Below are 27,794 nucleotides of genomic sequence, written 5' to 3'. Positions count from 1 at the left end.
GAGCTTCCCAATTTCGTTGCTATTTTTAATCCTCCTAGTGGATTTATGCTCTAAAGAAAAAAATTCCCTGTCATATCAATGGGATTTCAGGAAGCAGCAATGGTAAACAGTTACATCTAGCTGTACAGGAGGCTGGGAAATGAAGCCTTTATTCCGGGAATCCGAGTGTCCAGCTAAAAACTGTGAGTTGTATTATCACAGATGGAGAGAGTGGATGGTGAATGGAAACTAGCAATCTCTGCCACATAAATCCAGCTAGTTTCGAGGCAAAGAGAGACTGAGATTGTTCGTGATACAAAGCCTTCTTTGCAGGAGAGTAGGAGAGATGGCAGAGGTTCCGGGACAAGGAATGAAGAGGCAGAACACACAAGGAACCGCTGACAGATGGATGCATGTCTTTATTTAGTTCGTTCATTCCAGGTTCATCCCGAATCTTCACATCTCACCCTCCCACTGTGAAAACAGGTCCCATGTAACAACAGGGGGCCAAAAGCAACAGGTTTGCCCACAGTCTCCATCACCCCCCACCCCACGGAACACTGTGGGGACAATGGCACCTTACTTGAAAGCCACGGGTTTCAAACATTTTTAGGGGCACAACTCTCTTCAAACTGGAAACCACGAGCCACTAAATAAAACAGGCTGTCAGGGAGTTTCAAACTGGGCAACATTTGGGGTACGTCCCTGGAGCCCGAAGCTCCCTGAGAGCAGGTGAAAAGTCCTGCTTCAGAGTCCTTCTTTCTATCCAATCACTTGAAACGTTCCATAGAAAGAAGAAAGAAAGAAGAACTCCCTTCTTCTTGAAATGTGCACACCAAGATTTCACACGACCAACACTTCCACCTGTTGAAATAAACAGTCCACAAAATTAAGGCATTTGAGGGCAATTAGAGGGAAATAAAGCATTTATTAAAGTTACAATGGCATATCAAAAATGTCCATTATGCTTTTGAAGGCTCTTAACTAGGCACAAGGGCAGAAACAGTCATGATCCCGGCCACTGCAGGCAAACACGTGTTGATTACCAAAGCAGAAAGGGAGACAGAGGGCTGGTGGTGAGCATTCTCTTCAGCAGGTCCCCAGGCACCAGGCCCCCTCCAAGTCATGCCTCACATGCCCAACAGCAAAGAGAAGCAGTGGGAGCTGTGCAGACACCGCAGGGCAGGGCAGGGCACTGCCGGCTAAATTACAGCAGCAACTGTATGCACGAAACAGCTTCTTCATAAACACCATTCTCAAACTGGATTTATGCACATTCATACACTACCTAGTATATCTAAGAGATCTTGAAATCAAAGCAACATAAAAAAGAGAGACCCGCCTGCATTCCAGGCACTGAGCAATGACATGTCAAGGCAACAGAAGTCCCCCTCCTGCCCCCATTCACTTCTCCATCCCACTGTCTGCTGAGAATTTATAGTATTTATTCCACACATCACTGTACTTCAAAATCTGCACATTACTCTCCGTGGGATTCTCCTGGGATGTGAATCCCACCACCGTGCATCATGTACGCATCTAAACTATTTCATTCCACACTGAGAGACTCGGGTTTGGAGCCGGAGGAGGGAAGTGAGGCGTAAGTGAGAAAGGAGGTCATATGGCCCAAACAGATACTTCCAGAGTCCAATCCCAGCTGGCAGGGATCCAGGCCCCTGGAGGCCAGGCCTGCTTGCTGAGTACAGACGGCCAGTGAGGAGGCGGAAGCTGTAGCCCCAGAGCCAGAAGACCCACACTAGTGTCATCGCCACAGGCTCCCAGAGTCCAGGTCAAGGGGCAGTCCTCACCGAGAAGGCACACCAGCTTCCTGTGAGCGTGTCCCATGGATCCAGGGGTGGCTAGAGGCCCATCACCATGGGTGTTTGCACTTCCTAAAACTGCACACAGCGACCTCCAAACTCGTTCTTGGTTGGCAGCAGTGGAAATGCTGCAGTGCTGTTCGCCAGTGTACAGGCTGTTCAAGGACCCAAGAGGAATTTCTCACCAATACGTAAACATGCACAACAGCTAGACTGCGGTTCCCTGACTTTGGGATTTCAGAGACAGGCGAACTGAAGAAGAAATTCTGGGGCTGACAAACAGCAACCAACATTTTGTTTTGCAACCAAGAGCATTTCAAAAAGCAAAAATATTGCCCTCTACTTTTACCTTCATTACATAAAAGGACATTTTATCATCCAAATAAGGAAGAAAATAACCTCAAAACAAAAAACAATCCTTTAAGTTGAACAAATGTGACTTCATCAATTATTTACCATGTTGTTCTCACACACCTCACCTGCACAGAGCGCTCTGTCCCCTGTGCTATGCTATGGGCCACAAGGACTCTGGCCCATTGGGGCCCACAGTCCAGCCTGGATCTCCCAGGTCACAGGCTCATCCAGCCCTGTCATCACCTCAAATGTGTTTCCACTAAGAAGAGGGACAAGTCACCAGGACAGCAGTTTACACGCACATGGGGACTGCTTGCGTCACACACTGCTTCCCATGTGACCCCATAAAACCCTGCCAGAAAGGCACAGCAGGAAGCCTTGTCCCTGTCTAAAGCGGAGCCGCCTCTGTTAACAGGGACTTGGCCAAGGCCACATGGATGGCAGCGAAGCACAGGCCACGCATCTCTCAGACAGACTCTCCCTTAGCTCAGTTCTATGTCTGCTGTATCTTCCTCTCTTTCTCTCAAGAGCTTTTCATTTGAAAAATCAATTCATGGAAAAAGGAAAAAGAAAACTTACTTAAAACAATTGTTCCTTCTCTTTCAAATGCCAAAAGAAAACACAAAAAAACAAGCATTGTTGCCTTAAACACTTTTCTGGAACAAGGCAGAATACAAATAAATAAATAAATAAATATATAAATAACGTGAGTGATACAGAGAGTCACAGAATGTGGGTGATATTGATGGGTTTCTCTAAAACCCCTCACCCGGGACTCCAAAGCTGAATTCTCAGAGGTGTCAGCGTTGTCCCCACTCCACCATGGCCCAGCCCAGCCCATCTGCTGACGGCAGCCAAGGCCCAGGGCCCAGGACTCTGTTCCACGGCCAGCAGCTGCCCTGGCAGTGGTGACAGTCAGATGCTCCTGGGATGCAACCAGGGGCAACCTTCAGGCTCCTTTCCCCTGGCCACCGAGCCCCTCTCCTGGGGAGCACTCCGGGCCAGCCAGGCAGCAGCCTCACTGAGACGGGACTTGCGCGCCCCAGGGCCTAGGAAGGTGATTTCCTAACGTGCTGAGGTGGAAAGTGCTCCTCTTTCCTGTTCTGTATCCTGTCCTTGCCAACAGAAGAAAAAGGGAGCTTTAGTGAAGGGAGTGTCACTAAAACCAGGAGGAGTGACCTTAGCTACCCACCCTGTTTTCAGATTCATATTTGGCAGCTTTGAAACAAGACACTGAACCTCCAAATTGTTTGGATTCTGAAAAACTTGGCAAAGGCCGGCTTGAACAAAGAGGAAGTTGAACATGTCCTCTGCAAATGAAAAGCTGAGACCCTAGACACCTGCAGGCCAGCCGGGCCAGGCCACAGGCCAGGGAAGGGCTGCGAGAGGCCCCCTCCTCCAGCTCATTCTCTCCCCAGACACATCATTCCCTGGCCGGGTCTGAGTGAGGTTCCTCTGCAAGGATTCAGTCCATTCCTCCTAGAAAGACCAGGGGCAGTGACCTCGTCCCTCCAAAACAGACACTGGCTGTGCAAAGGAGCGTGACGCCCACGCTACCACACCTGGGTCCTTGCCTCTGTTCAGCCTGAAGGTCACACCAGCGCACTCATGCATGGGACTCCCACAAGGCAGCATTCCCAGGTGCCGCTTCCCAAAAGTTCCAAGAACTGAGCCACCTCCTGTACCGGGCAGGGCTGGGGAGGCCTCATCCTTAACAGGCCCCTGCAGGAAGCACTCAGTAGAGCAGACAGAGCATGTCATGTGTCTACAACACGGCTCACCTTGAGAAAAGTCACCCTCCTCTCCTACACTGAGCCCAAAGGGTGGCAGGAAGAAGAGAGTCGAGGTGGGAGGAGCTAAATACTAAGCCAGTAAAGAGCCAGAGTGCAGGGAGCTAACAAGCCTCCCTGAAAGCCCCTATCAGCCTACCAGGGTGACGAGCCACTGCCTACGCCCTCCAGTGACAAGGCCCAGCCCACTGTGGTGGCTCCAACTTCCATATCATCATCCTTAACTCCCTATAGCGCCTGCCCCAGCCACAGCCCAATTTCTGTCCCAGTCCCGCTTTGGGTGCCACAGAGAACATGCCCACTCCCTCCCCCAGGCTGAAGCCCCCACAGCACCTGGCCGCGGCTGTCCTGGCCCTCCCCCGCCACTCACCTGCGGATCCTCTCCTATCTGGGGAAGACCCTCCTGGCTTCAGCAGGACCCAATCCCAAGCTCCCCTCGGGAACAGCACACAGCCCATATTTACACAACCATCGCAGCTTCTAATAGTGTCACCTCAGCTGAGGAAACACCTCCATTTACCCCTCTGAATCCCCTGAGGACTGTTCTTCCCTTCGGAACTGCAACTGCACACGCACGGGTCAGCGGGGGCGACCCACAGAGCCCATTTGTGACACAGGGGGCTGGGGTCTAGAATTCTATCCTCAGGCTGTAGAACGCAGTAATGGCCAGACCCTGCCTGCCGGCGAAGAGACGCAGCGATGCTACTAAGTAAATAAAATGATATCGTTGTTCAATTTTTACAAATTGGAATTCTCTTATTACAGAAAATCTAAACACAGATTTGAAATCTGCTCCTTCCTAAATCTATCTGAAGTCTAGAATCACCATGGATCCACACAATGGTCCTCACGGGCTTCAAATGATGAAATGTGATTCACTGGAAACAGCAGCAACCTGGGAGGGCTCTGAGGCTGCAGCCACCAGCCCACCTGCCAGTGACCCTCAAGCTGGCTGTGCAGCCCTGGGTGAGGGGAAGCCCCACCCACGCAGCCAAAGCTACAGCAGTGATCACCCAGGCCATGTCTCTCTGGGGAAAGAAAGACTTCTGGCCTCACTGCCATCCCCTTGCAGAGATTCTAGAAGCAGCTACCAAGACAAAAGAGCAATCAACCAACCGCCAGATGTTTTGTGCACTGGACAGCATGCACCTGGAGGCTCAGAACCACCCAGAGGACTGGCTGCATTTTTCACTTTCTGGTATGTGTGGGGGGTAGAAGACAGCGCCTCGGGCATTTCCTCGCCTGTTAGAACTGGCAGTGAATGCTGTTGGAACAGTCCTTGGTCCCAAGGAAGGCAGTCATTTCCTGGGGAGTTTGGTGTGGGCCTCCTAAAATCAATCACTGGATGCTCCCTAAGGTGAAGTGGCAGAAAAATCATGACACCTGATGAGAGGCACAGAAGGTATTGGAACAAGTGCTGTGCAGCCAGGAAACCACCCTTGAAGGAAGACAATCGCTATGAGACCTCCACCATAAAGCCAGAATACTGAAGTGGCAAGGAAGGGGCATGTATGACAAGCATGTGTTACCCCAGGAAAGGGGAAAAACCCAGCAAGTTCATGTCTGCATTTCTGTCCTCTACTTTGCTTACAAAACTCCCTTTTCATTGAGATACTAGAAGGCTTTAATCGAACAATCAAATTGAGAAGTAGAAAAATAAAGAGAAGCACAGTTCCAGAAGTGCTAGGAGTCCTCCCTACAGGGAAATTCGTAGGCCTCCAACCTCAGTCCCTACATGTACACATTCCATGGCCCGTTACATTAATATGCAACTGAAAATCCAGAAAAGAGAATTTGGGAAAAACAATAATAACTTTTGTATGAGCCTCTCAGCTGACAATGACCCAAGGACTGTTCGGCGGCCCAGGCACCTGAGGAGCAATGACAGTCCACGACGACATCTTCAGTAGCAACAGCCATCAGGATACCACCAGCAGCACAGCACTCAGGGTTTGGTGTCCACCTTCTCTGCAGATCACCTTCTCCCTTGCTGGAATCAACCGCAGCACTCGAAGTCTACTCATGAAGTAGAAACTTCTTTATGGGGTCTGGCAGAGGCAGTGAAGGAATCAGATGAAGCCGGTATTTGCCAAGAGCTCTTCTCACAGCCACACGGCACAGACACAGCAAGGTTCTGGGAACACCTGGAGGCCGTGGGAAGAAAGAGAGGGAGAGCGGAAGGTTCATTCTATCCTAGCTCTAGAGAGCAAAGGCAGCCAGGACTGGCAGCCAGAAGTGCACAAATGCTCACGACCAACTTCCAAATGCTCAGCGAAACACAAAGTCATGGCTTTTCCTGATGGATGAGGAGAGCAGGCCCAAGGGCGGAAGGTCTCATTATCTGCTCCTTCTGTCGGTGGAAGGAGCCAAACCTTTCCAGCCTCGTTAACCCAGGGCATCTGCTCCCTGGGTCACAACTTGACCATGTTTAATGCACTAGAGAAAGAAATCAGAGTGGACCACTGAAGGCCCCAGCAGGTGCAGGCCGCTGACGCCCAGCCTCTGTCAGCCTCTTCCCTTAGTCAATCACTGAAGCGCCACCAGAGCCTGGGGAACACAGGCCAAGCAGTGCTTGAGGGGCACAGGCTGACAACTTTGCCCCCAATGAAAAGAGCGCAGCCAAGTTCTGTCTCGATTAGCGAGGAAGCTGAGGAGTGGAATGGTCATAAATGCAAGCTGCTTTTTCTATCAGTCTAGTTCCCAGCTGACCACTCATTAACTATTTGCGGGAAGGCTACACAGGAGCATGCTTTAATCACTGGTTTAGGGAAATCCAGTAACAAAAACACAATGAATTTCAAGTCCTTTGAGAGGCACGGAGAAGGAAGAGGTTATCAACTTGGATGTCTCAAGACCCAGACTGGGAGCGGTGGGAGGGGCTGACACGTGGGCAGGAAGTCAAAGACGACACATGAGGTCAATGTCTGAATCCCACAGAGAGCCTCAGACAACAAGACCTAGCTACGGATCGATTCCAATCTCTCATGTGATTAATGCATTAATCGCTAACAAAATCTTTGTTCATAAATAAGCAGACTAGGAACTTCATTGTAACAAAACTTAGGCTTATCACACAGTCCTAAATAGCGAAACTTCAGTGGAATTGAGAGGAGAGTGAGGAACCCTAGAAAGCCCCGCTTGCAATTTGTTTTAAGGGCTCACTTAAAAACCAGCATAAAAGAAGTCACTGTCTATAAGAATCTGTGGCCACAAATTAGAGCAAAAGGATAAAGAGAATATAACTTTAGACTAGGGCAGTGGCTCATGCCTGTAATCCCAGCACTTTGGGAGGCTGAGGCAGGCAGATTACTTGAGTCCAGGAGTTCAACACAAGCCTGGGCAACACAGCAAAACATCATCTCTACGAAAAATACAAAAATTAGCTGGGCATGGTGTGCACCTACAGTCCCAGCTACTTGGGCGGCTGAGGTGGGAGGATCGCGAGAGCCCAGGAGGTCATGGTTACATGGTTGTGCTTGTGCCACTGTACTCCAGCCTGGGTGACAGAGCAAGACCCTGTCTCAAAAAAAAAAAAAAAAAAGGAGAGAGAGAGCAGCATAATTCAAGGAGTTCTGACAATACACATGTACTTTTAGAGATTCCCTGATACCAGTTCTTGGTATTCAGGAATTTAAAAAGAGAAGATCAATCTGAACAACCATCTGGAAAACTGCGAGTGCTAACTGAAGATTCTGGCCAAGTGCTCAGTTGGAGGTTTTTGTTTTTTGTTTATTGCTACATCTTGATTCATTCAATCAACCCAGCCCACAAGTCAGAGCTGAACTCAAGCCACTTACTTCTGGCCTCTTTAAAGACCTGCAAGGCCTCAGGGTCCACCTTTCTTCTTCCTCTCGACTCTGGGCCCAACGATTCCCACTTCACTAGATTCAGGTTGGCTCCAAACTCCACCAGCAGGCTCACAAAGGCTGCCTCACAGCCGTGACGCAGAACAGCATCCATGACGCACCCAGGGGAGCCCCTGTAGAATCCCTGTGTGTTGACAGGACCGTTGCAGTTGAAGTCGGGGTTCGCTCCTGCCAGGAGGAGCAGCCGGAAGCACTGGAGGTTGTGGTAGGCTGCGCTGATGTACAAGGGGCAGACCACCAAAGAAGTGAGCCGCCGGGAGAATCGGGGCTGGATGTCAGGAGTCAGGTGGTGGTTGACGTCGACATCAGCCCCATACCTGCAGGCAAGAAAGGGAAAGTCAGACCGTGCAGGGGACTGACCACAGCCCATAGATACCACAGATCCCACAGCCACCCTGAGCAGAAGGCCTTGATTCAGTGACACCAGCTGCTACAGGAGACTCCACAGATCAGATAGCTTCATTACGTCCTGCAAGATAAGGCAGAGGAAAGAACCTGGAATCCCCGCACATACAAAAATTCCTAAGGGAAGTCCTTCAAACCTTTAAAGGTCCAATAATCCCAAGGCTATTTAAACTATTTCAGAGCAAAGACAAAGAAGAGAAACTTACAAATTCATGTGATGAAATTGGCACAATAACCCCAAAACCGGACAACGGCCAAAGCATAAGAAAAACTCCCAGCTAATTTCATTTATGAGTATCAACTTTTAAATCTTCAATAAAATTTTAACCGAAGAGAATCCTTAAGTATATTAAGAAAGCAACATACCATGACCTCATGGAGTTATCCCAAGAACGCACAGGTAGCTCCAATATTAGAAACTGTATTAATATAATCCATTGTAAAATGAGGCTGAGGGGAAAATCCTCTGATTATCTCTGCAGATGCAGAAAAAAAAAAGAAAAAAAGGTGGGCATATGACAAAACTCAAGAGCTATGCATGTTTAAAAATGCTCAATAAAACAGAAAGTGATGGCTTTTCTTTAACATGATAAAACATACTCCCTCAGGCCAGAAGTCTGCATCTCATTTAACAGGGAAAGGCTTGAAGCACTCTGGCTAAAGTTGGAGCAAGACAGCCTCCTGCTTTCCAGCCTCCTATTGAACACTGGTGTTAAAGGTACCCCGTGCAATCAGGCAAGAGAACGAAATTAAACGCATAAAACTGGAAAATAAGAGGTAAAAATTTCCTATTTTCAGAGGATACAATGTGTCTGAAAAGCCCTAAATAATATGGAAAAACAATTAACAAGCAATGAGAGAAATGATTGAAGTAGCAGGTTGTCAAACCAATAGCCTTCATATAAAAAGTAGAAGGGAAAATTCCATTTATGATAGCAAAATAAATTTTACAATGACATATCTAAGCATAAACTTAACAATAAATGTCTAAAATTTGCATAAGGAAAATGATAAACTACTACTTAAAGTCAACAAAAGTAGACCTAAGAGAATGGAAAGACATAGCACAGTACTGATTGAGACTCAACATTAAGAATCCTCCCTAAATTTATTTTATAAATGAAAATGTCATTACTAGAACTAAGTAAGTTGATTACAAACATAAATAAATAAAAGTAGCATCCCTGAAGCTACATTAGTTGATTTATAAAGTTCATCTGTAAGATCAAAGAAGATGAAAAAGTCAAGCAGTAAAGGGGGCAGGGGTGAGAGGTAGCCATACCATAAGTGAAGTTTATTATAAAGGCTAAAAATAAAACTGTGGTATTGGTAAGTGTTGCGGGAAGTCAGGGACCCTGAACGGAGAGACTGGCTGAAGTCGCAGCAGAAGAACATAAATTGTGAGGATTTCATGGACATTTATTAGTTCCCCAATTTAATATGTTATAATTTCTTATGCCTGTCTTTACTGCAATCTCTGAACATAAATTGTGAAGATTTCATGGACACTTATCACTTCCCCAATCAATACCCTTGTGATTTCCTATGCCTGTCTTTACTTTAATCTCTTAATCCTGTCATCTTCCGAGGAGGATGCATGTTGCCTCAGGACCGTGTGATGATTGTGTTAACTGTACAAATTGTTTATAGAGCATGTGTGCTTGAACAATATGAAATCTGGGCACCTTGAAAAAAGGAACAGGATAACAGCAATGTTCAGGGAATGAGGGAGATGGCCTTGGACCCTGACTGCCTGTGAGCCGGAGGGAACAGAGCCATATTTCTCTTCTTTCAGAAGCAAATAGGAGAAATATCACTGAATTCTTTTTCTCAGCAAGGAACATCCCTGAGAAAGAGAATGTGCCCTGAGGGCAGGTCTATGAACAGCCCCCTTAGAGGCATCCGTGTTTTACAGTCGAAATCGAAGGGATGAAATAAGCCCGGGTCTCCTGTAGTGCTCCCAGGCTTATTAGGAGGGGGAAATTCCTACCTAATAAATTTTGGTCAGACAGGTTGTCTGCTCTCAAACCCTGTCTCATGATAAGATGTTATCAATGACAATGCTTGCCGAAACTTCATTAGCAATTTTAATTTCGCCCCATCCTGTGGTCTTGTGATCTCACCCTGCCTCCATTTGCTTTGTGATATTTTATTACCTTGTGAAGTATGTGATCTCTGTGACCCACACCCCATTCATGCACTCCCTCCCCTTTTGAAAATCGCTAATAAAAACTTGCTGGTTTTACGGCTCTGGGAGCATCACGGAACCTACTGACATGTGATGTCTCCCCCGGACACCCAGCTTTAAAATTTCTCTCTCTTTCTCTTTCCCTTTACTTCTCAAACCAGTCGAGATGCTTAGGGAATAGAAAAGAACCTACGTTAACCATCGGGGGCGGGCTCCCCTGATAGGTATGTGAACAAAATGGCAGAATGATGGAACTTTAAGAAAAATCTCAAAATGGGCCAAATTGCATATAGAAATTTCATATATGATAAAGGCAGCATCTCAAATAAGGGAGAGTGTAGACGTTTTACTGTTTTTGGAGGTAACTGGACATCCATATGGAAAAAGGTAAAAGTATATCCATTCACCACAGCATATACCGGAATAAATTCCAAACTGACCATAACTTAAAATGTAAAATATGAAACCATGCAAAAACTAGAAAAAAAACTCCAAGTAAAATTTGCCTAATTCTGACACAAAATCCACAAAGAAAATGCTTTTAACATGAAAATTTTTAAAACAAGAACTCTTGCATAGCATAAGAATGACAAAACAACATAAGCAAAAGTAAACCAAGCAATGAAAAACTGGGGAAAAATGTTACAAAGGGGTTAATACCCTTTACATATAAAGAGCTTCTAAAAGAAAAAGATCAATAGCCCTACAGAAAAATTAAGAGAGATGGGGTCGGGCGTGGTGGCTCACACCTGTAATCCCAGCACTTTGGGAGGCCAAGGCGGGCGGATCATCTGAAGTCAAGCGTTCAAGACCAGCCTGGCCAACATGATGAAACCCCATCTCTACTAAAAATACAAAAATTAGCCAGGCGTGGGCGTGCCTGTAATCCCAGCCACTCAGGAGGCGGAGGCAGAGGAATTGCTTCAACTCGGGAGGCAGAGATTGCAGTGAGTTGAGATGGTGCCATTGCACTCCAGCCTGGGCAACAGAGCAAGACTTCGTCTCAAAAATAAATAAATAAAAATAAAAATAAAAAAAATTAGAGAGATGGACAGCTACAAATGGCTCTTAGCCACATGAAAAGACGCTCAGCCTCACTCGGAACAGAAATGCAAACTAAAACTATTCTGAGATATCACTTCTCACTTATCAGATTGGGAAAAATCCAAAAATTTATTGACCAGGCTTTTAGGAAACAGGAAATCTCATTCATTGAGCAATGGAAAGTGAACTTTCCTCCCGTGGAGGGGGAAATCTGTCAATCGCTAGTAAAATTACATATGCATTTACCCTTCGACCCATCAATCACACTTCTCGGAATCTATTTCCAAAATACATCTGCAAAACTATGAAAAGATATATGCACAAGGCAATTCATTAAAGCACTATCCATAACAGCTGGAGACAGTACACCATCCACGTGTCCACTAACGGGACTGGCTGAATGAACCTGCAGCTCATCTGCACTATGCAGCCCTGTGCAGCTCTGAAAAGGAGGAGGGTCGCTGTACACTGCTCCGGAACGGCCTCCGAGCACAGGAAGAGGGAAAGGAAGCAGCACAGTGAAAGCATACAGTCCACTACTCTTTCTATGGGGGAGGAGGTTGCAGTGTGCTTATGGTAAACCATGGAACTTTTTTTTTTTTTTTTTTTGAGACGGAGTCTTGCTCTGTCGCCCAGGCTGGAGTGCAGTGGCCGGATCTCAGCTCACAGCAAGCTCCGCCTCCCGGGTTCACACCATTCTCCCGCCTCAGCCTCCCGAGTAACTGGGACTACAGGCGCCCGCCACCTCGCCCGGCTAGTTTTTTGTATTTTTTTTAGTAGAGACGGGGTTTCACCGTGTCAGCCAGGATGGTCTCGATCTCCTGACCTCGTGATCCACCCGTCTCGGCCTCCCAAAGTGCTGGGATTACAGGCTTGAGCCACCGCGCCCGGCCCAAACCATGGAACTTTTTAAATGGCTATCTACTAGGGAGGGAGAGAACAGGATCAAGGAGACAAGGACACAAGCTAGATTTCCAAAAATTTATACCATGGCCAAGCGTGGTAGCTCATGCCTGTAATCCCAATGCTTTGGGAGGCTAAGGCAGGCAGATCACTTGAGGCCAGGAGTTCCAGACCAGCTTGGTCAACATGGCAAAACCCAGTCTCTACTAAAAATACAAAAAAGAAAAAAGAAAAAGAGCTGAGCGTCATGCACACACCTGTAGTCCCAGCTACTTGGGAGGCTAAGGCATGAGAATAACCTGAACCCAGGAGGCAGAGGCTGCAGGGAGCCAAGATTGTGCCACTGCACCACAGCCTGGGAAACAGAGCAAGACTGTCTCAAAAAAAAAAAAAATTATACCTTGTTTTACAATTTGACTTTGGAACCACATAAATTTTTTATGTTGTAAAACAAAATTAAGTAAAAAGTAATCCTTAAAAACTGAAAGCAGCAGGATGTGGTGGCTCATGTCTATAATCGCAGCACTTTGGGAGGCCGAAGCAGGCAGATCACTGGAGATCTGGAGTTCGAGACCAGCCTGACCAACATGGCAAAACCCCGTCTCTACTAAAAATACAAAAATTAGCTGAGTGTGGTGGCAGGCACCTGAAATCTCAGCTACTCAGGAGGCTGAGGCAGAAGAATCGCTGGAACCTGGGGGGCAGAGGTTGCAGTAAGCCGAGATCGTGCCACTTCTCTAGCCTGGGTGACAGAGCAAGACCCCGTCTCAAAAAAAAAAGAAACACATGAACTCAATCAGATATCCAGCTGGTGCCATGATGTGCTGCCCACTAGGGCATCTTTCTTTTCAGGCACACTAAACATCCAGACTCCCATGATTAGCACAGACCACTCCCAGCATCAGGTTCACCCGGAAGGCCCCAGGCCAGGATGCACAGCTTGCCGGCAGGGCAGCGTCACACAGCTCTTCACATGGGCATGCACACAGCCATGAGTGAGGTAACCCCTAGGCTGCCCCTCCTGATCCCCACTGACAGCCCGATGGAGGAAACAAAACTCACATAGGGCAGGTGCAGGAGCCACCTGACGTAGAAGCCTCACTCTCCACCAAAGCCAATCTCTAAATGACTCCATTTACTTTACTTGCCCTTGTCACTGTACTCAGAGATGACCAAATATATGGCTCTCTATCAGACATTTAGGGTTCTTCCAGGCCAAGTGCAAACTCCCATTTTTACTCTAAAGAGGGATCAGTCAATGAGGGGGCCCTGGCTCAGAGTCAGAGTCCTGACAAGGTAGGAAGGCCACCTGGCATGAGAGGTGAGCGTCCAAACAGGTCAGGAGCCATGTATGGGAAGGGGCAGTAAAACGAGGCTAGCTGGTGCCACACAGCGGACAACACGGACAACACAAGCAATATGTGGAGGGCAGGGGAACCGGGTTTCTCACTGGTGAAAGGAGAATAACAAATGCGGAAAGGAAGAAAACTAGGATGAGTCTTGTGGTGTGAGCCTGGATTTAAGGTAGCCAGGTGAACTCCTATCAATGTATAATAAAGATATATAAACAGAAATGTGGAATGTACATACAACCTTAGCTTGGTCCAATAGGAGGGTGTGAAAACAGTGATACCCCAAAAGCAATAGGCACTTCTAGTGTCCAAAGGCAGGTTTCCGCACACCATTCTTCACTAAAAGAAACCAGGACTCCTTGGAGAAATGACTTATTCCAGGACTGAGGCAGTCAAAGCACGAGATGAGCCAAGAACATCTTGTTACAGGAGAAAGCAAGGCGCTGCTCACAGAACGATTAAAGACGTCAAAAGGACAGAGGTGGCTTGAAGCAGCTATCAGTAGCCAAACTGAGACAATATGAATATCAAAATAAGTAACAATAATAACGAATTATAACTCATTGAATAAATCAGAAACCATGAGTCTACACTAACAAATAAATGAACAAATTAAAAATCTGAGACGAACAGGACATATACACGGTTGTAAAGCGCCCCTCCACAAAATACTACTTACAGAGAGAACAGGAATAGCTTTACGGTAGCGAAACACAGCAGGCGCCACCTTAATCAAATAACGGAAGTGAGTATCGGCAGTAATGGGCACACGGAGATCATATGTAGCCTGATAGGATGGAAATGTGAATCTCACTTCGAGATTCCTGACCAAAACGCACGACGTGACTCTAATCTGAATCAACGTTAGAGTCGGCACCTGTTTTCTTGAGCTTTCATCAGCCCACACGGTCCCGCAATGTCTCACAAGATTTGTCACCTCCGAAGTATTTCATTTGTAATAGGAAAGGGCAATATGTGGGGAGCAGCGATGACAGGGCCAGAACACACAGGGTGCAGGGAGGACAGAACGGTGTCACCTTCCGTGCTGCACTCACACCGCTCGCCAACAGGTAAGGCCAGCAACCACACTTTCTAACCATCTCGGCACCATCCTAAGTGTCCAGAGAAACGTTCCCCTGGAACCAAAACCGCTGCTTTCAGGCAGCACAGGCCTGAGGACGAGCACGTGGACCAACACACTCACATGACAATGAACTTCCTCTACAAACACAAACACCACCCACTCGCCAAGACATTCTAGGAGTGACAGGGGAAGCATTCTGAAGCACACAGAGCCAATGAGAAATTGATACTTTACTTCATACACCCAACCAATTAAGCAAAGGAAAACTAGATCTCAAGCAGTGATGGTTTTTTTCTCCTTATTCTTAGGGAAAATCTTCCAAAACGTTTGTAATTTTGGGCAATATGACAATCTGGTATTAGCTGAGTTATGGGACAGATAGCCCTTCATCCACTCATAAAAATATACTGGATGAGATCCAGTTAATTTTAATCCTGAATATTTTCCAAATTCCTCTATTGCTTTTAATATCACTGGCAAGGAACCACTGGAAGAACTCAATAAATCAATATAACTTTTGCACATACAGAAATACCACTCTGTACCTTTTTTCTAAAATATGAGCAATACATATCAAGGGAATTTACAAATAACAAAATGGAGGTGACTTACAGAGGGACAGAAAATTACAAGAGTGAAAGATGAGAGCCCTAAGGGGGAACTGGCACAGGGAAGGCAGAAGCTAAGTTATTTCCAGATAACATCACTGTTCAGTAACTTAACCACATCACTCTACTTTCCAAAAGTTAATTATCTTGGAATTTAGAACATAGAAAACTTTTTAATAGAATAATACATGTTCTTGGTACCACCTTGTAAAAGTAATGTCCTGTGCTCCAGTGAGGGAGTAAGATGTCTCAGTAACGTTTTCGCAAGAAGGGCATCTGTGGCTGGGCGCAGTGGCTCATGCCTATAATCCCAGCACTTTGAAGAGGCCGAGGTGGGGGGATCACAAGGTCAGGAGATCGAGACCATCCTGGCTAACATGGTGAAACCCAGTTTCTACTAAAAATGCAAAAAAGTAGCCGGGCGTGGTGGCAGGTGCCTGTAGTCCCAGCTACTGGGGAGACAGAGGCAGGAGAATGGCGTAAACCCAGGAGGTGGAGCTTGCAGTGAGCCAAGATCGTGCCACTGCACTCCAGCCTGGGCAACAGAGCGAAACTCCATCTCAAACAAAAAAAAAAAAAAAAAAAAAAGAAGGGCATCTGTATATGTACTTCTCGGGTAGCCTGCAGGTAACTCAAAGCAGTTGTGCATCATGAATTGACTGAAATACCCAAAGGGATTTCTGGAACCAACATGGAATTTCACTGATTGATCCTACTCAAAAACATTTCCAAATTAATAGCTTGCATTCTCCAAGGTGCAAAGACATGGGACTGAGGTAACTTAGATAATCAGGTTAGAAATCCTTAAAAAGAGGGAAAAGCCTCACAGCTTTATCACCCTCTAACATAACAACCTTACCACTCTCATTCCTTTATCCCCCAAAAAGCCAATTGTGTAGCTATTTAATTTATAAAACCCTTCAACAGGAAAAACACATTCTCAGTACCTAATTTAAAGACCATGTTCTATGCTGGGTAAAGGGAATCCCAGGTCCCTGCTCATCGGGGCCACCCTGCAGCGTGTAACAACAGAACCCTTACCTAATCCTTTTCAATATGGAAAAATTTCCCTGAGAACCAGCCACCTGAACTGCACCCTGTCCAAACACAAAGCCATTTGGTCTCCAGAGTAAGACGGGGAAAAAAGCATCTTTGCTGGAAAGAAGTCACTAGAAACACGAAAAATAAAAACAATCTGGTTCAAACAGAAAAAAAGAAAAGGTAACCATTAGTATGATTAAAATAAGACCGTAGGCCAGGTGCGGTGGCTCACGCCTGTAATCCCAGCATTTTGGGAGGCCGAGGCGGGTGGATCACAAGGTCAGAAGATCAAGACCATCCTGGCTAACACGGTGAAACCCCATCTCTACCAAAAATACAAAAATTAGCCAGCCATGGTGGCGGCACCTGTAGTCCCAGCTACTCAGGAGGCTGAGGCAGGAGAACTGCTTGAACCCGGGAGGCGGAGGTATGCAGTGAGCCAAGATCGGGCCACTGCACTCCAGACTGGGCAAAAGAGCAAGACTGTCTCAAAAAAATAAAATAAAATAAGACTGTAAACCTAATACAATGGAAGGGGAAAGCAAAAAAATATATATATATATGAAGAAAAGATATCAAATGGAAATAGTTACAAAACAGAAAGATAACAGAAACAAACCCTAACATCAGCTATAGCAATAATGTGAACTGTATTAAAAAACAAAACTTGGCCAGACGCAGTGGCTCACGCCTGTAATCCCGCCACTTTGGGAGGCCGAGGCGGGCTGATCACGAGCTCAGGAGATAGAGACCATGCTGGCTAACACAATGAAACCCCATCTCTACTAGAAATACAAAAAAAGAAATTAGCCGGGCGTGGTGGCGGGCGCCTGTAGTCCCAGCTACTGGGGAGGCTGAGGAAGGAGAATGGCGTGAACCCAGGATGCAGAGCTTGCCGTGAGCTGAGATCGCGCCACTGCACTCCAGCCTGGGCGACAGAGTGAGACTCTGTCCCAACAACAACAACAACAACAACAACAAAAAAACTCCTAGACAAATAGTTCCACACAAGCACAAATAGAACTTCCGAAACTCCCTAGGATTAAAACTAAATATTACATAACGACATGTAAATGGGCCTTAAATAAAATTAAAAGTACTCTTGTTTTGATAGAGCATAATACCTAAGCAGGAACTTTTATGAGCTCAATTAGCATCAAAATTTTCAAAGCAAAACCTATTCAAAGTACAAGGGGGAAAAAATGGCAAAATCACAAATGTGATCAGAGACTAACAGGCTTCTTTAAATTTCTGGCAGATCCAATGACAAAAATGTTAAAAAAAAAAAAAAAAGAGAGAGAGAGAGAGAGAGCGCGAGCTAACCTAACAAAGTGTAATGTGTAAATAAAAGACCCATGCTCATGTACCTGTTTCAAGCATTCACGACAATGTAGTCTGATATTAAAAAATAATAATAAGTCAGCACTGTGGTGCATAGCTGTAGTGTCAGCTACTAAGGAGGCTAAGGCAGGAGGATCACTTGAGCCCAGGAGTTTGAGGCTGCAGTGAGCTATGATCACCCCACAGCACTCAAGCCTGGGCAACAAAGTAAGACCCCATCTCAAAAACTAAACAATAATAATAATAATAATTTTTTTAATTCAAAGAATCCCCAAAATGAAAACTATCTGAGCATAATACAATAAAAAGTGTTATTAAAACCTTATCTTCCATAACTCTAAGAACAAAGAGGAAATCAACTTCAATTAGAGCTATTTAAACAATAAGGAAAAAGCTCAGACAGGATGGTCAAAACGACAGTAAAAGGTAAAATGTTGCAAGTTTGCATTCTTAATCAAGAAAAAATGAATAAGCAATCAACTCAAAAGGGAAAAAAACAAAAAATTAGAAAAAGATAAAAGTAGATATAAAGGAACAGGTAAGCAGAAAGACAAAGAGAACTGATAAAGTCAAGAGGCAGCTCTTCAGAAGACCAGCAAAATAGGCGAGTCATCTAAAGAGCCGAATTCTAAAGACAGAAAAACTGCAAATACAGAGAAGAAAAATGAAGTGGCTGCAGGAGCCAGGCGAGCTCCGCAGGACTGACCTAATAAGGGCCTTCAGGATGTCGGCCCGGCCCACGCGAGAGGCATGGTAGACGGGGGTGCTGCGATGGTGCCGGCTTCCGTTGGGGTCCGCGCCAGCTTCAAGAAGGATCTGGGTACTCTCTAGGTGCCCGTTCACCACAGCCACATACAGGGCCGTCTGTCCTTTTACGTCCACCAGATCCACCTCGGCCCCCTTCCGGATGAGGAAGTCCACACAGTTCCCATGGCCTGCAGTGGCCGCGATTCGCAGCGGTGTGCAGGGGAGCCAGCCACAGCACCAGACAGACTTCTCATTGATGCGGCTGCAGGAGGAACACGAGGGGCTCATGAGAGGCAGCCGCAGGACAGGGACGGGCTGCACTGCCCCCCTCACCCTGGCAGCATGGACACGGTCCCCCTCTGGTTCATAACACCTCCACCTGGGCTCTGCCTTCTGAAACGCTCTCACACATTTCCCCTATGGGACCTGGGCATGGCAGGGCAGGCATTACGAGCCCCATTCCAGAGACAGGAAACTCAAGGCACCAGCGGAATGATCAGCACCAAAACTAAGATCTCTAGTTCTTTATTTCCCGACTGCCGTCCGAAGTGCCTTCTTCTATAAAGGTGGGAAGGGTCTGCCTGGGAGGCAGTGCCGAATGAACAGGAGTGTGGGTGAGAGCCCTAGTCTGCTCTTCCCCAGTTACCATCTGTGAAGGCTTGAGGCTGGGCCTCTCTCTGGGCCTCAGCATCCTCACCAGGACTAGCTGACTATGTAGGCCCCCAAACTCTAACACTGCACAAATCAAGGCCTGAAGGAATCACTAAGGTGGCACGGGAGCTACACCCCTGGCCAAGAGCAGCAGAGGAACCTGTCCAGACTCAGCTCTCGGCAGATGTCACAATCAGACTGCAAATGCCTGCCCCACCCACCGACCCAGCAAGGCAGCGACCATGAGGGGTTCACAGCGAGCTCCCAGTGTCACTGAGAACAAAGCTCAGGGGCCCAGAGCACCAAACCAGGGCCCAGGAACATGCAGTGGAAGCAGCTCCCAAGCCAGCCCTCGGGGCTCCTCCGCCAGCTGTGTGTAGGCTCTGACTGCCCAGGAAAGTAGAGGAACACTCCAGTAACTCATCACCGAAGAAAATAGCAATGGGAAAATGTAAAGAACCAGAGATGCCCGGAGCCTGAGTAAAAGGAGGAGAAACAGTGCTGGGAAATGCGATGTGGAAAGACTTGGGCTGAGACCTCACCGAACTCTATTTCATTCTGTTACATCTGCAAGTTGAATTAAGGTTTTCTTTGGGCTTGAGTCACCCACTTTACATATCTGTGCGTAATCCATTAATCTTCCTATGACAGTCCTTTCTGGAATTTTTCTTTTACATACTGATATCTGTTCTGATTAAATACTGCTAAGACACTAGAAGGAAATGAAGAAATACATTCCTGTACTGTTAGAAATCCTTTTCTTGGGAACTATGCAAAGAAAAGTTGTGGCATTAGTCTCGGCACAAATATGCAGGCACTGCTTCTATCACTGCACTGGCATGTGGGTCCTGAAGGGAAAGCGGAAACACAACAGCAGCATGGACAGTTCCTGGCTGCCGCTGAGTTTAAGCTGTAGCTGGGACTCCCGACCTTAGACCCGCAGAACAATCAGAGAACACTCCGGAAAGCAGGCACCGGAAAGCAGGCGGACTCTGCTCTCCCAGCAGCCTGAGCGGGGAGGGGGGGCAGGCGTCACCTGCCGCGAAGGAAGGGCTGGAGATGTTTTGTGGGGACAGGCAGAGTTTGGCAAGGCCAGGGCAGGGGACCACGGATGAGGGGAACAGTAAGGAGAAGGCTGATGAGGTAAAGGGCCTAAGGCTGAGGCCCAGGTCCTGCGGGCAAATGACTGAGGGCCTGAGAAGCTAGAGGAAAGGGCACCAGGGAAGCTGGTGAAGCAGGGTGACGCATAGAAGCGCCTGCAATCGAGAGCCACGAGAGACCCAAGATGGGGCAGGGCCACCACTGAAGAGGGAAACAGTGGTACCTTCAGGAGTGACATCAGAAGGCTGAGGCCCACAGAAGGCCAGAAGCTGCCAGAAGACACTAAGGTCAATGACAGAGCAGGACCTGAACTCAGGGCTCCCTGCCCACACTGTCTGGCTGTCTCCTACAACTCTGCCCATGCTGCCTGATTCTCCTTTATCCCCGTCCTCTAAAACTGGAACACATCCTTCCCAACATCAGGGTCTGCATCTGCACAGGGACTGTGGGGCTCAGCTTCGTGCAGACCTGCAAGGCCCGAGTACCCGGACCAGCCCCGGGGCAGGCCACTCACCTCCGGTAGCTCTCCTCTTGCAACAGGCTCCTGAGGGTCTGGAGGTCCCCGACGTAGGCTGCATCGTGGAGCCTCGTGTCCTCACAGTGCTCCAGCGGGTGATCACAAAATTGCTCCCTCAGCCACTCCTTCAGATTACGACCTGCACTGAAGAGAGGGGCTCCTGTTAGCTCGGGGAGGCCCTGCCAAGATTAATCAAAAGCGGGTGCCATCTGCAGCAAGCCTTCCCTCTCCCAGCTACAGGGCACCTTCAAATGCTCAAGAAATAAATCACAAGCTGGGCATGGTGGCACGTCTATAATCCCAGCTACTCAGGAGGCTGAGGCTGGAGGATCACTTGAGGTCAGGAGTTCAAGACCAGACTGGGCAACACGGCAAGACCCTGTCTGTAAAAACAAAATAAATAAACCACAGAAAATGGTAGAAACTTCCCCTTATTAAACTAGCACACTCCTGACACCAACCCTGACAAAAAATATTTTTAAAAGTTGATGGGGCCCAGGAACTATAACCCAAACCTACTGAAGAATAAAGAAGCAAGATCCTAAAGAAAATATCAGCATATTGAATCAATATTGTGTCAAAGAATCCACTGATAAGCCAAACCTGAAGAATACAGATGCAAGATCCTAAAGAAAATATCAGCAGATTGAGCCAGACAAGGTGGCTCATGACTGTAATCCCAGAACTTTGAGAGGCCAAGGCAGGCAGATCACGAGGTCAAAAGATCAAGACCATCCTGGCCAACGTGGTGAAACCCCGTCTCTACTAAAAATACAAAAAATTAGCTGGGCGTGGTGCCGCGCACCTGTAGTCCCAGCTACTCGGAAGGCTGAGGCAGGAGAATTGCTTGAACCCGGAGGCAGACATTGCAGTGAGCCAAGATCGCGCCACTGCACTCCAGAGCCTGGTGACAGAGCAAGACTCCGTCTCAAAAAAAAAAAAAAAAAAAAAAAAAGAGAATACTAGCAGATTGAATCAATATTGTAGCAAAGAATTTACTGAATAAGCCAAACCTACTGAAAAGTACAGAAGCAAGATCCTAAATATCAGCAGACTGAATCAATACTGTATCAAAGAATCTAGCAAATACCTTAATACTGGGAAACTATGAAGGAGAACCACACTACACTACAAAAAAGACATACGGCAAAATCCAAGGGCTGAGCAAATGCTGCTATCTGCTACACGGGTGACTCCCTACCATGCTGCCCTGGGCAACGGCCACAGGGAGTCCTGCCTAAGAAACTCCTCAGACAGGTGCACTTGACCATAGAGAAATCCCACCTCAATAAAAACAAAGGTTAAAAAATACATGTACGTAAATACAAATCCAGCCCATTTAATGAAGACTATAAAACTCAAAGACAACACAAAAGAACAGAATAAGCCGAAAAAAACACCAAGTACTTGGATTAAAAGATTCAGTATTTAAGGAATTTTAAATAAAGTGCAACCCATTTCTTTGGTGTTTTGTTATCAGATGTCACAAAAAATATTCCAAAGTTTATATGAAAATATAAGGGAGAAGAACTTTTTTGGTTTAGTAAGTGTACAGAGAAAGGACCTACCCTACCAGGTAACAGAACGCTCACCAGAATAAAAAAGATAAATCAAACCATCAGCTGCCCAGAAAGACCTCAGTATAAACAGCTTAATACAGGCAGCCTTCATTTCACTGCATTTCACTTTATCAAGCTTCACAGGTAATTGTGTTTTTTTACAAACTGAAGGTTTGTGGCAACCCTGTGCTGAGCAAGTCTTTTGGTGCCATTTGTCCAACAGGATGTGGCCATTTTGTGTCTTCTGGGTCACAATCTGGTAATTCCTGCAATATGTCAAACTTTTTCATTATTATTTTATCTGTTTATGGTGATGAGTGATTTGTGATGTTACTATTGTAATTGTTTTGGGGTGCCACAAACTGTGCCATATGAGACAATTAACTTAATCCATCAACGTGGTCTGTGTTCTGACTGCTCCACCAACCAGCTGCTCCCTCTCTCTCCTCAGGCCTCCCTGTTCCCCAGACACCATATTGAAATTAGGCTAATTAATAACCCTACAACGGCTTCTGAGTGTTCAAGTTAAAGAAACAGTCACACATCTCTCACTTTAAAATTAAAAGATGGAAATGACGAATCTTAATGAGAAAGGCATGTGGAAAGCTGAGAAAGGTTCAAAGACAGGCTTCTTGTGCCAAACGACCAAGTTGTGAATGCAAAGGAAAAAGAGCTTGAGGGAAATTAAAAGTGCTACCCCCGTGAAGACACAATTGATAAGAAAGCAAAACAGCCTTATTGCTGATACAGAGGAAGTCTCAGTGGTCTGGAGATACGATCAAACCAGCCACAACATTCCCTTAGACCAAAGCCTAATCCAGAGCAAGGCCCTAACTCTCTCCAATTCTATGAAGCCTGAGAGAACTGAGGAAGGTGCAGAAGCAAAGTCTGAAGGTAGCAGAGGTGGGTTCACGAGGTTTAAAGAAGCCATCTCCATCACACAAAAGTTCAAAGTCAAGCAGCAAGTGCTGATGTGGACGCTGCAGCAAGTTATCCAGAAGACATGGCTAAGATAACTGATGAAGGTGGCTACTTGGTGTTTTTTCTGCTTATTCTGTTCTTTTGTGTTGTCTTTGAGTTTTACAGTCTTCATTAAACAACAGATTTTCAATGTGGAAGATGCCATCTAGGACTTTCATAGCTAGAGAGGAGAAGTCAATGCCTAGCATCAAACCTTTAAAGGACAAGTTGACTCTCGTTAGGGGCTAACGCATCTGGTGACTTTAAGTGGAAGTCAGTGCTCATTCACCATTCCAAAACTCCTTCTGCCTGTGCACTATAAATGGATCAACAAAGCCCAGGTGTCAGCACATCTGTTCACAGCATGGTTTAGTGAATATTTTCAGCCCACTGTTGAGACCTACTGCTCAGAAGATTCCTTTCAAAATAGTACTGCTTGCTGACAATACGCCTAGTCACCCAAGAGCTCTCATGGAGATGTACAAGACTCATGCTGTTTTCATGCCTGCGAACACAGCCATTCCGCAGCCAAAGGATCAAGGAGTCATTCTGACCTTCATGTGTTAGCATCATTTAATACATTTTGTCAGGCTATTGCTGCCATAGGTAGTGGTTCCTCAGATGGATCTGGGCAAAAATGAACTGAAAGCCTTCTGGAAAGGATTCACCAATTCAGATGTCATTTAGAACATCTGTGATTCATGGGAGGTCAAAATATCAACAAGAGTTTGAAAGAAGTTGATTCCAACACGCATGGATGACTTTGAAAGGCTCAAGACTTCAGTGGAGGAAGTAACTGCAGATGCAGTGGAAATCACAAGAGAACTAGAATTACAGCCTGAAGATGTGACTGAACTGCTGCAATCTCATGATCAAACTTGAATGGATGAGCAAAGAAAGCAGTTTCTTGAGATGAAATCCACTCCTGGTAAAGATGCTGTGAACACTGTCATAATGACAACAAAGGATTCAGAAGGCCACATACACTTCGTTGATAAAGCAGCAGTGGGGTTAGAGAAGACTGACTCCAATTTTGAAAGAAGCACTACTGTGGGTAAAATGCCATCAAACAACATCTCATGCTACAAAGAAATTTCATGAAAGGAAGAGTCAGTCGATATGGCAAACTTCATTGTCATCTAAGAACTACCATAGCCCCCAGTAAGTCAGGAGCCACCAATACTGGAGCAAAACCCTCCACCAGCAAAAAGACTATGTCTCACTGAGAGCTCAGATGATGGTTAGCATTTTTCAGCAATATTTTTAAATTAAAATGTGTACATTTTTAGACATAATGGTATTATTGCACTGTTTTTGTTTTGTTTTTTTGAGATAGAGTCTCATTCTGTGGCCCAGGCTGGAGTGCAGCAGCAGATCTCCGGTCACTGCAAGCTCCGCCTCCCGGGTTCACGCCATTCTCCTGCCTCAGCCTCCTGAGTAGCTGGTGGCGCTCGCCACCACACCCGGGTAATTTTTTGTGTGTGTATTTTTAGTAGAGACGCAGTTTCACCGTGTTAGCCAGGATAGTCTCAATCTCCTGACCTTGTGATCCGCCCACCTCGGCCTCCCAAAGTGCTGGGATTACAGCGTGAGCCACCGTGCCCTGCCTATTACACTCTTAATAGACCATGGTATCATCATGTAAACGTAACTTATATATGCACTGGGAAACCAAAAATTTCATGTGACTTAGTTTATTGCAGTGTTCACTTTATTACAGTGTTCTGGAACTGAACACGCACTATCTCCAAGGTATGCCTGAATGTGATAAACTGGCATCACAATCAGCGAGAATGGAAGAGTATTCAACAAATGGCGTCTGTACAATTAGATACTTATTAGGAAATAATTGAGTTACTCAACTCACATCATAACCCAAAATAAACTCCTGAAGATTTAAGAGTTTTGTAAAAATAGTTACACAGATTCGTGTGTAAGTAAAGAGCAAAAACTCAGACTGCTTGGATTCAAGTCCCTGCTCTGCCATGCTGTCCTAGTGTGAGACCAGACAGGCAGGTATAAAGCACCCCCTCCATAAGGGGGCTCTTTCCAGATGCTGACATTGTTTTTTATATTAAAATTAAATCTCTTTTGAGTACTACTGTACATGAGACTCAACCACAGGTACAATGGGGGTGATCAGTAAGTGTCCATGGTCTCCGGGGTTTGAGAGTCCATTGAGTTGCTCATGCTGATCCCACAACCAGACCAGCCGCAGATCAACAAGCAGGCATGAACAGCTTTTTAGGCCACCATCCCAACCTTCCTTCAGTAATTATCCTCCCCTGTAATTACTCCACAGTTGCAGTTACTATAGGGTGAAAAAGTCCAAAGTCGGAGTGGGAAAGATTCAGGTGTAGGGCAACAACCAACAGGTAAATGGCGGCCACAGGACTTTTGTTGAGCCCTCTTCTGGGCCCCCTCTCCTGGCCTCTGTGCTATCCATTCCCGGCCCTGCTCAAAGCAGACTCAATCTTTCCCCAGCTCCAGATTTAAAAGCAACTTCAAGTTTGTGTTTTGCTGATCAGCTACTCCAAGGACAACTTAACTGCCCCAGAGAGCACTTAAGCTTCAACTGAAAATCTGTTGCCCCTCTACCCCAGCCCTGAAACACACTGAATAACAAAACAGCAGTACATGAGGACATAAAAAGGAGCCCTCAGCCGAGTGTGGTGGCTGCCGCCTATAATCCCAGCACTTTGGGAGGCAGAGGCGGGAGGATCACCTGAGGTCTAGAGTTCGAGATCAGCCTGGCCAACATGGTGAAACCCTGTCTCTACTAAAATACAAAAATTAGCCGGGCATGATGGCCAGCATCTGTAATCCCAGCTACTAGGGAGGCTGAGGCAGTTCAAGTTCAATCGCTTGAACCCGGGAGGCGGAGGCTGCAGTGAGCCGAGATCACGCCACTGCACTCCAGCCTGGGCAACAAGAGCGAAACTCCGACTCAAAAAAAAGGAGTCCTGTGCAGCTGACAAAGCCCGTGTTTCTTCCCCAGGACCCCTCTTTATACTGGGAAGTAGCTGTTAGTCCTCTTTTTCCCACAAACACCTATCATTCCGTCTTTCACTCTCACAAGAGATGACATCCTAGACCCTAAGGTCCTGGCTGTCTCTGAAGTCAAAGTCAATGCCAACCAAAGCCCAGGATGGTAGATGCTTTGTCTGGCTTGTTCTGGTCACTGCAGTATTCTCTGCTGGGTCTAGCCAACAGCAGGTCTTCAATACAAGTCTGTTAAATGATTGGAAGGAGGTGGGGAGGGAAGGATGGATGGAAAAGCCTGTCTGCACCAGTCTCCAAGTCAATCTTTTGAGATTTTTAAGAAATTTATTGGTTTATTACTAAGAAGGAGAGGGACCCCTCCAAAGACAAATATAGGCATGTAAAGAAAGCCCAGAGCACATGAAACTATTGGCGCTAATGGCAAGCTCAGAAATCCGGCAAGAAGGAACTCCCACCACACCACTGGGAAAGGGGAACCTGTCCTGACCGCTTCCTTCACATCTGCACGGTAGGGACACTTCAAGGTGGAGACTCTAAGTAGGACAGTTATTTCGGAAGGTGGGTGTGGGCCTTTCTGGCTGCCTCCTTTGCTGGTGGGCCAAAGGCCCCTGGACATGCTGTGTCACTGACGAGCTCGCTGGAGACGGCGTCCCCGTCGTCCCTGGTCTGTGCCTGTGGGAGGTGGGAAGGCTGCCCCGCTGTGCCACCAGACACGCCATGGGCGGCAGAATGGTGAAAAGGTGCCTGCCCTCCCTACGGCTACCCTCTGGCTGGCTTTCCTGATCCGTGCGCTCAGAGCTGGAAGGTGGCCCACGTCCTACTTTTGCGGTTGGGTCATGTCAAATCCATATAGGCTAACCGGAGGGAAGTTCCACCGGAACGAAAATCTAGCGCGGGGACGGCACTCGAGGCCGAGGGGCGGGCAGCGCGTCCGTGGTGGGGTCGCGCAGCACTGCGAGCCGCGCTGACCCCCACCCCCGGCCTGCGGGGCGCGGCTCCCTGGCTCCCCCGTGGACCCGGCCAGGACGGGACCAGGACGCAGGGCCTCGGCAGGGACGCCGGAGCCAGCCCTCCGCCATCCCCACAAGCCCCGCGGCCCAGCGGCCGCGCGCACGTTACCTGCGGAGCCCGGCCCTGCACGCCCGTCTGGGCTGCCGCCCTCCGCCATGGGTGCTTCGGCCTCCGCGGCCGCCCCGGGCCCGCGCGCGCCCCTCGGGCAGGAAGGAGAGCGGCCCGCGACCACTTCCGGCGCCGAGAGCGAGGGGGCCACGTCGGGGTCGCGGCTTCCGGCGGGCGCGCGCCGGCCTCACTGGTTTCCGGGGCCGCGCAGAGGCCGCGCCTCCGCTTCCGGCCTCGCTACGGAGCCGGGTGCTGGCTGGTCTTGATGTCCGGCTAGGACTTCGCCGGTAATCGACTCTCAGGATGCCAGCCGCGCTGTGGTTTCCCCGCATAAGAAGCCAAGGAGTCAGAAAGCGCGTTGC

The 27,794-nt window shown here is 47.3% G+C and overlaps 1 protein-coding gene across 3 annotated transcripts; it reads right to left on the bottom strand.

The window, feature by feature from the left end:
* Positions 1–373: 373 nt before the first annotated feature.
* ASB1 (ankyrin repeat and SOCS box containing 1) lies at positions 374–27,572 on the bottom strand. 3 transcript variants are annotated; one of them, XR_013401771.1, is made up of 6 exons: positions 27,433–27,572; positions 20,789–20,930; positions 18,482–18,784; positions 7,741–8,126; positions 5,060–6,087; positions 374–843 (listed from the first exon to the last, which is right to left on the bottom strand). XR_013401771.1 is itself a non-coding variant. In NM_001261538.1 (5 exon segments), coding segments are annotated over 5 exon segments (1,008 nt in total). In that variant the 5' UTR covers positions 27,482–27,548; the 3' UTR covers positions 3,011–5,959.
* Between the last annotated feature and the right edge of the window lie 222 nt (positions 27,573–27,794).

Source organism: Macaca mulatta, chromosome 12 (genome assembly GCF_049350105.2).
Source record: "Macaca mulatta isolate MMU2019108-1 chromosome 12, T2T-MMU8v2.0, whole genome shotgun sequence".
NCBI lineage: Eukaryota > Metazoa > Chordata > Mammalia > Primates > Cercopithecidae > Macaca > Macaca mulatta.
The sequence above is the reverse complement of the archived record's forward strand: the minus strand, read 5'-3'. Positions and strand labels throughout refer to the sequence as shown.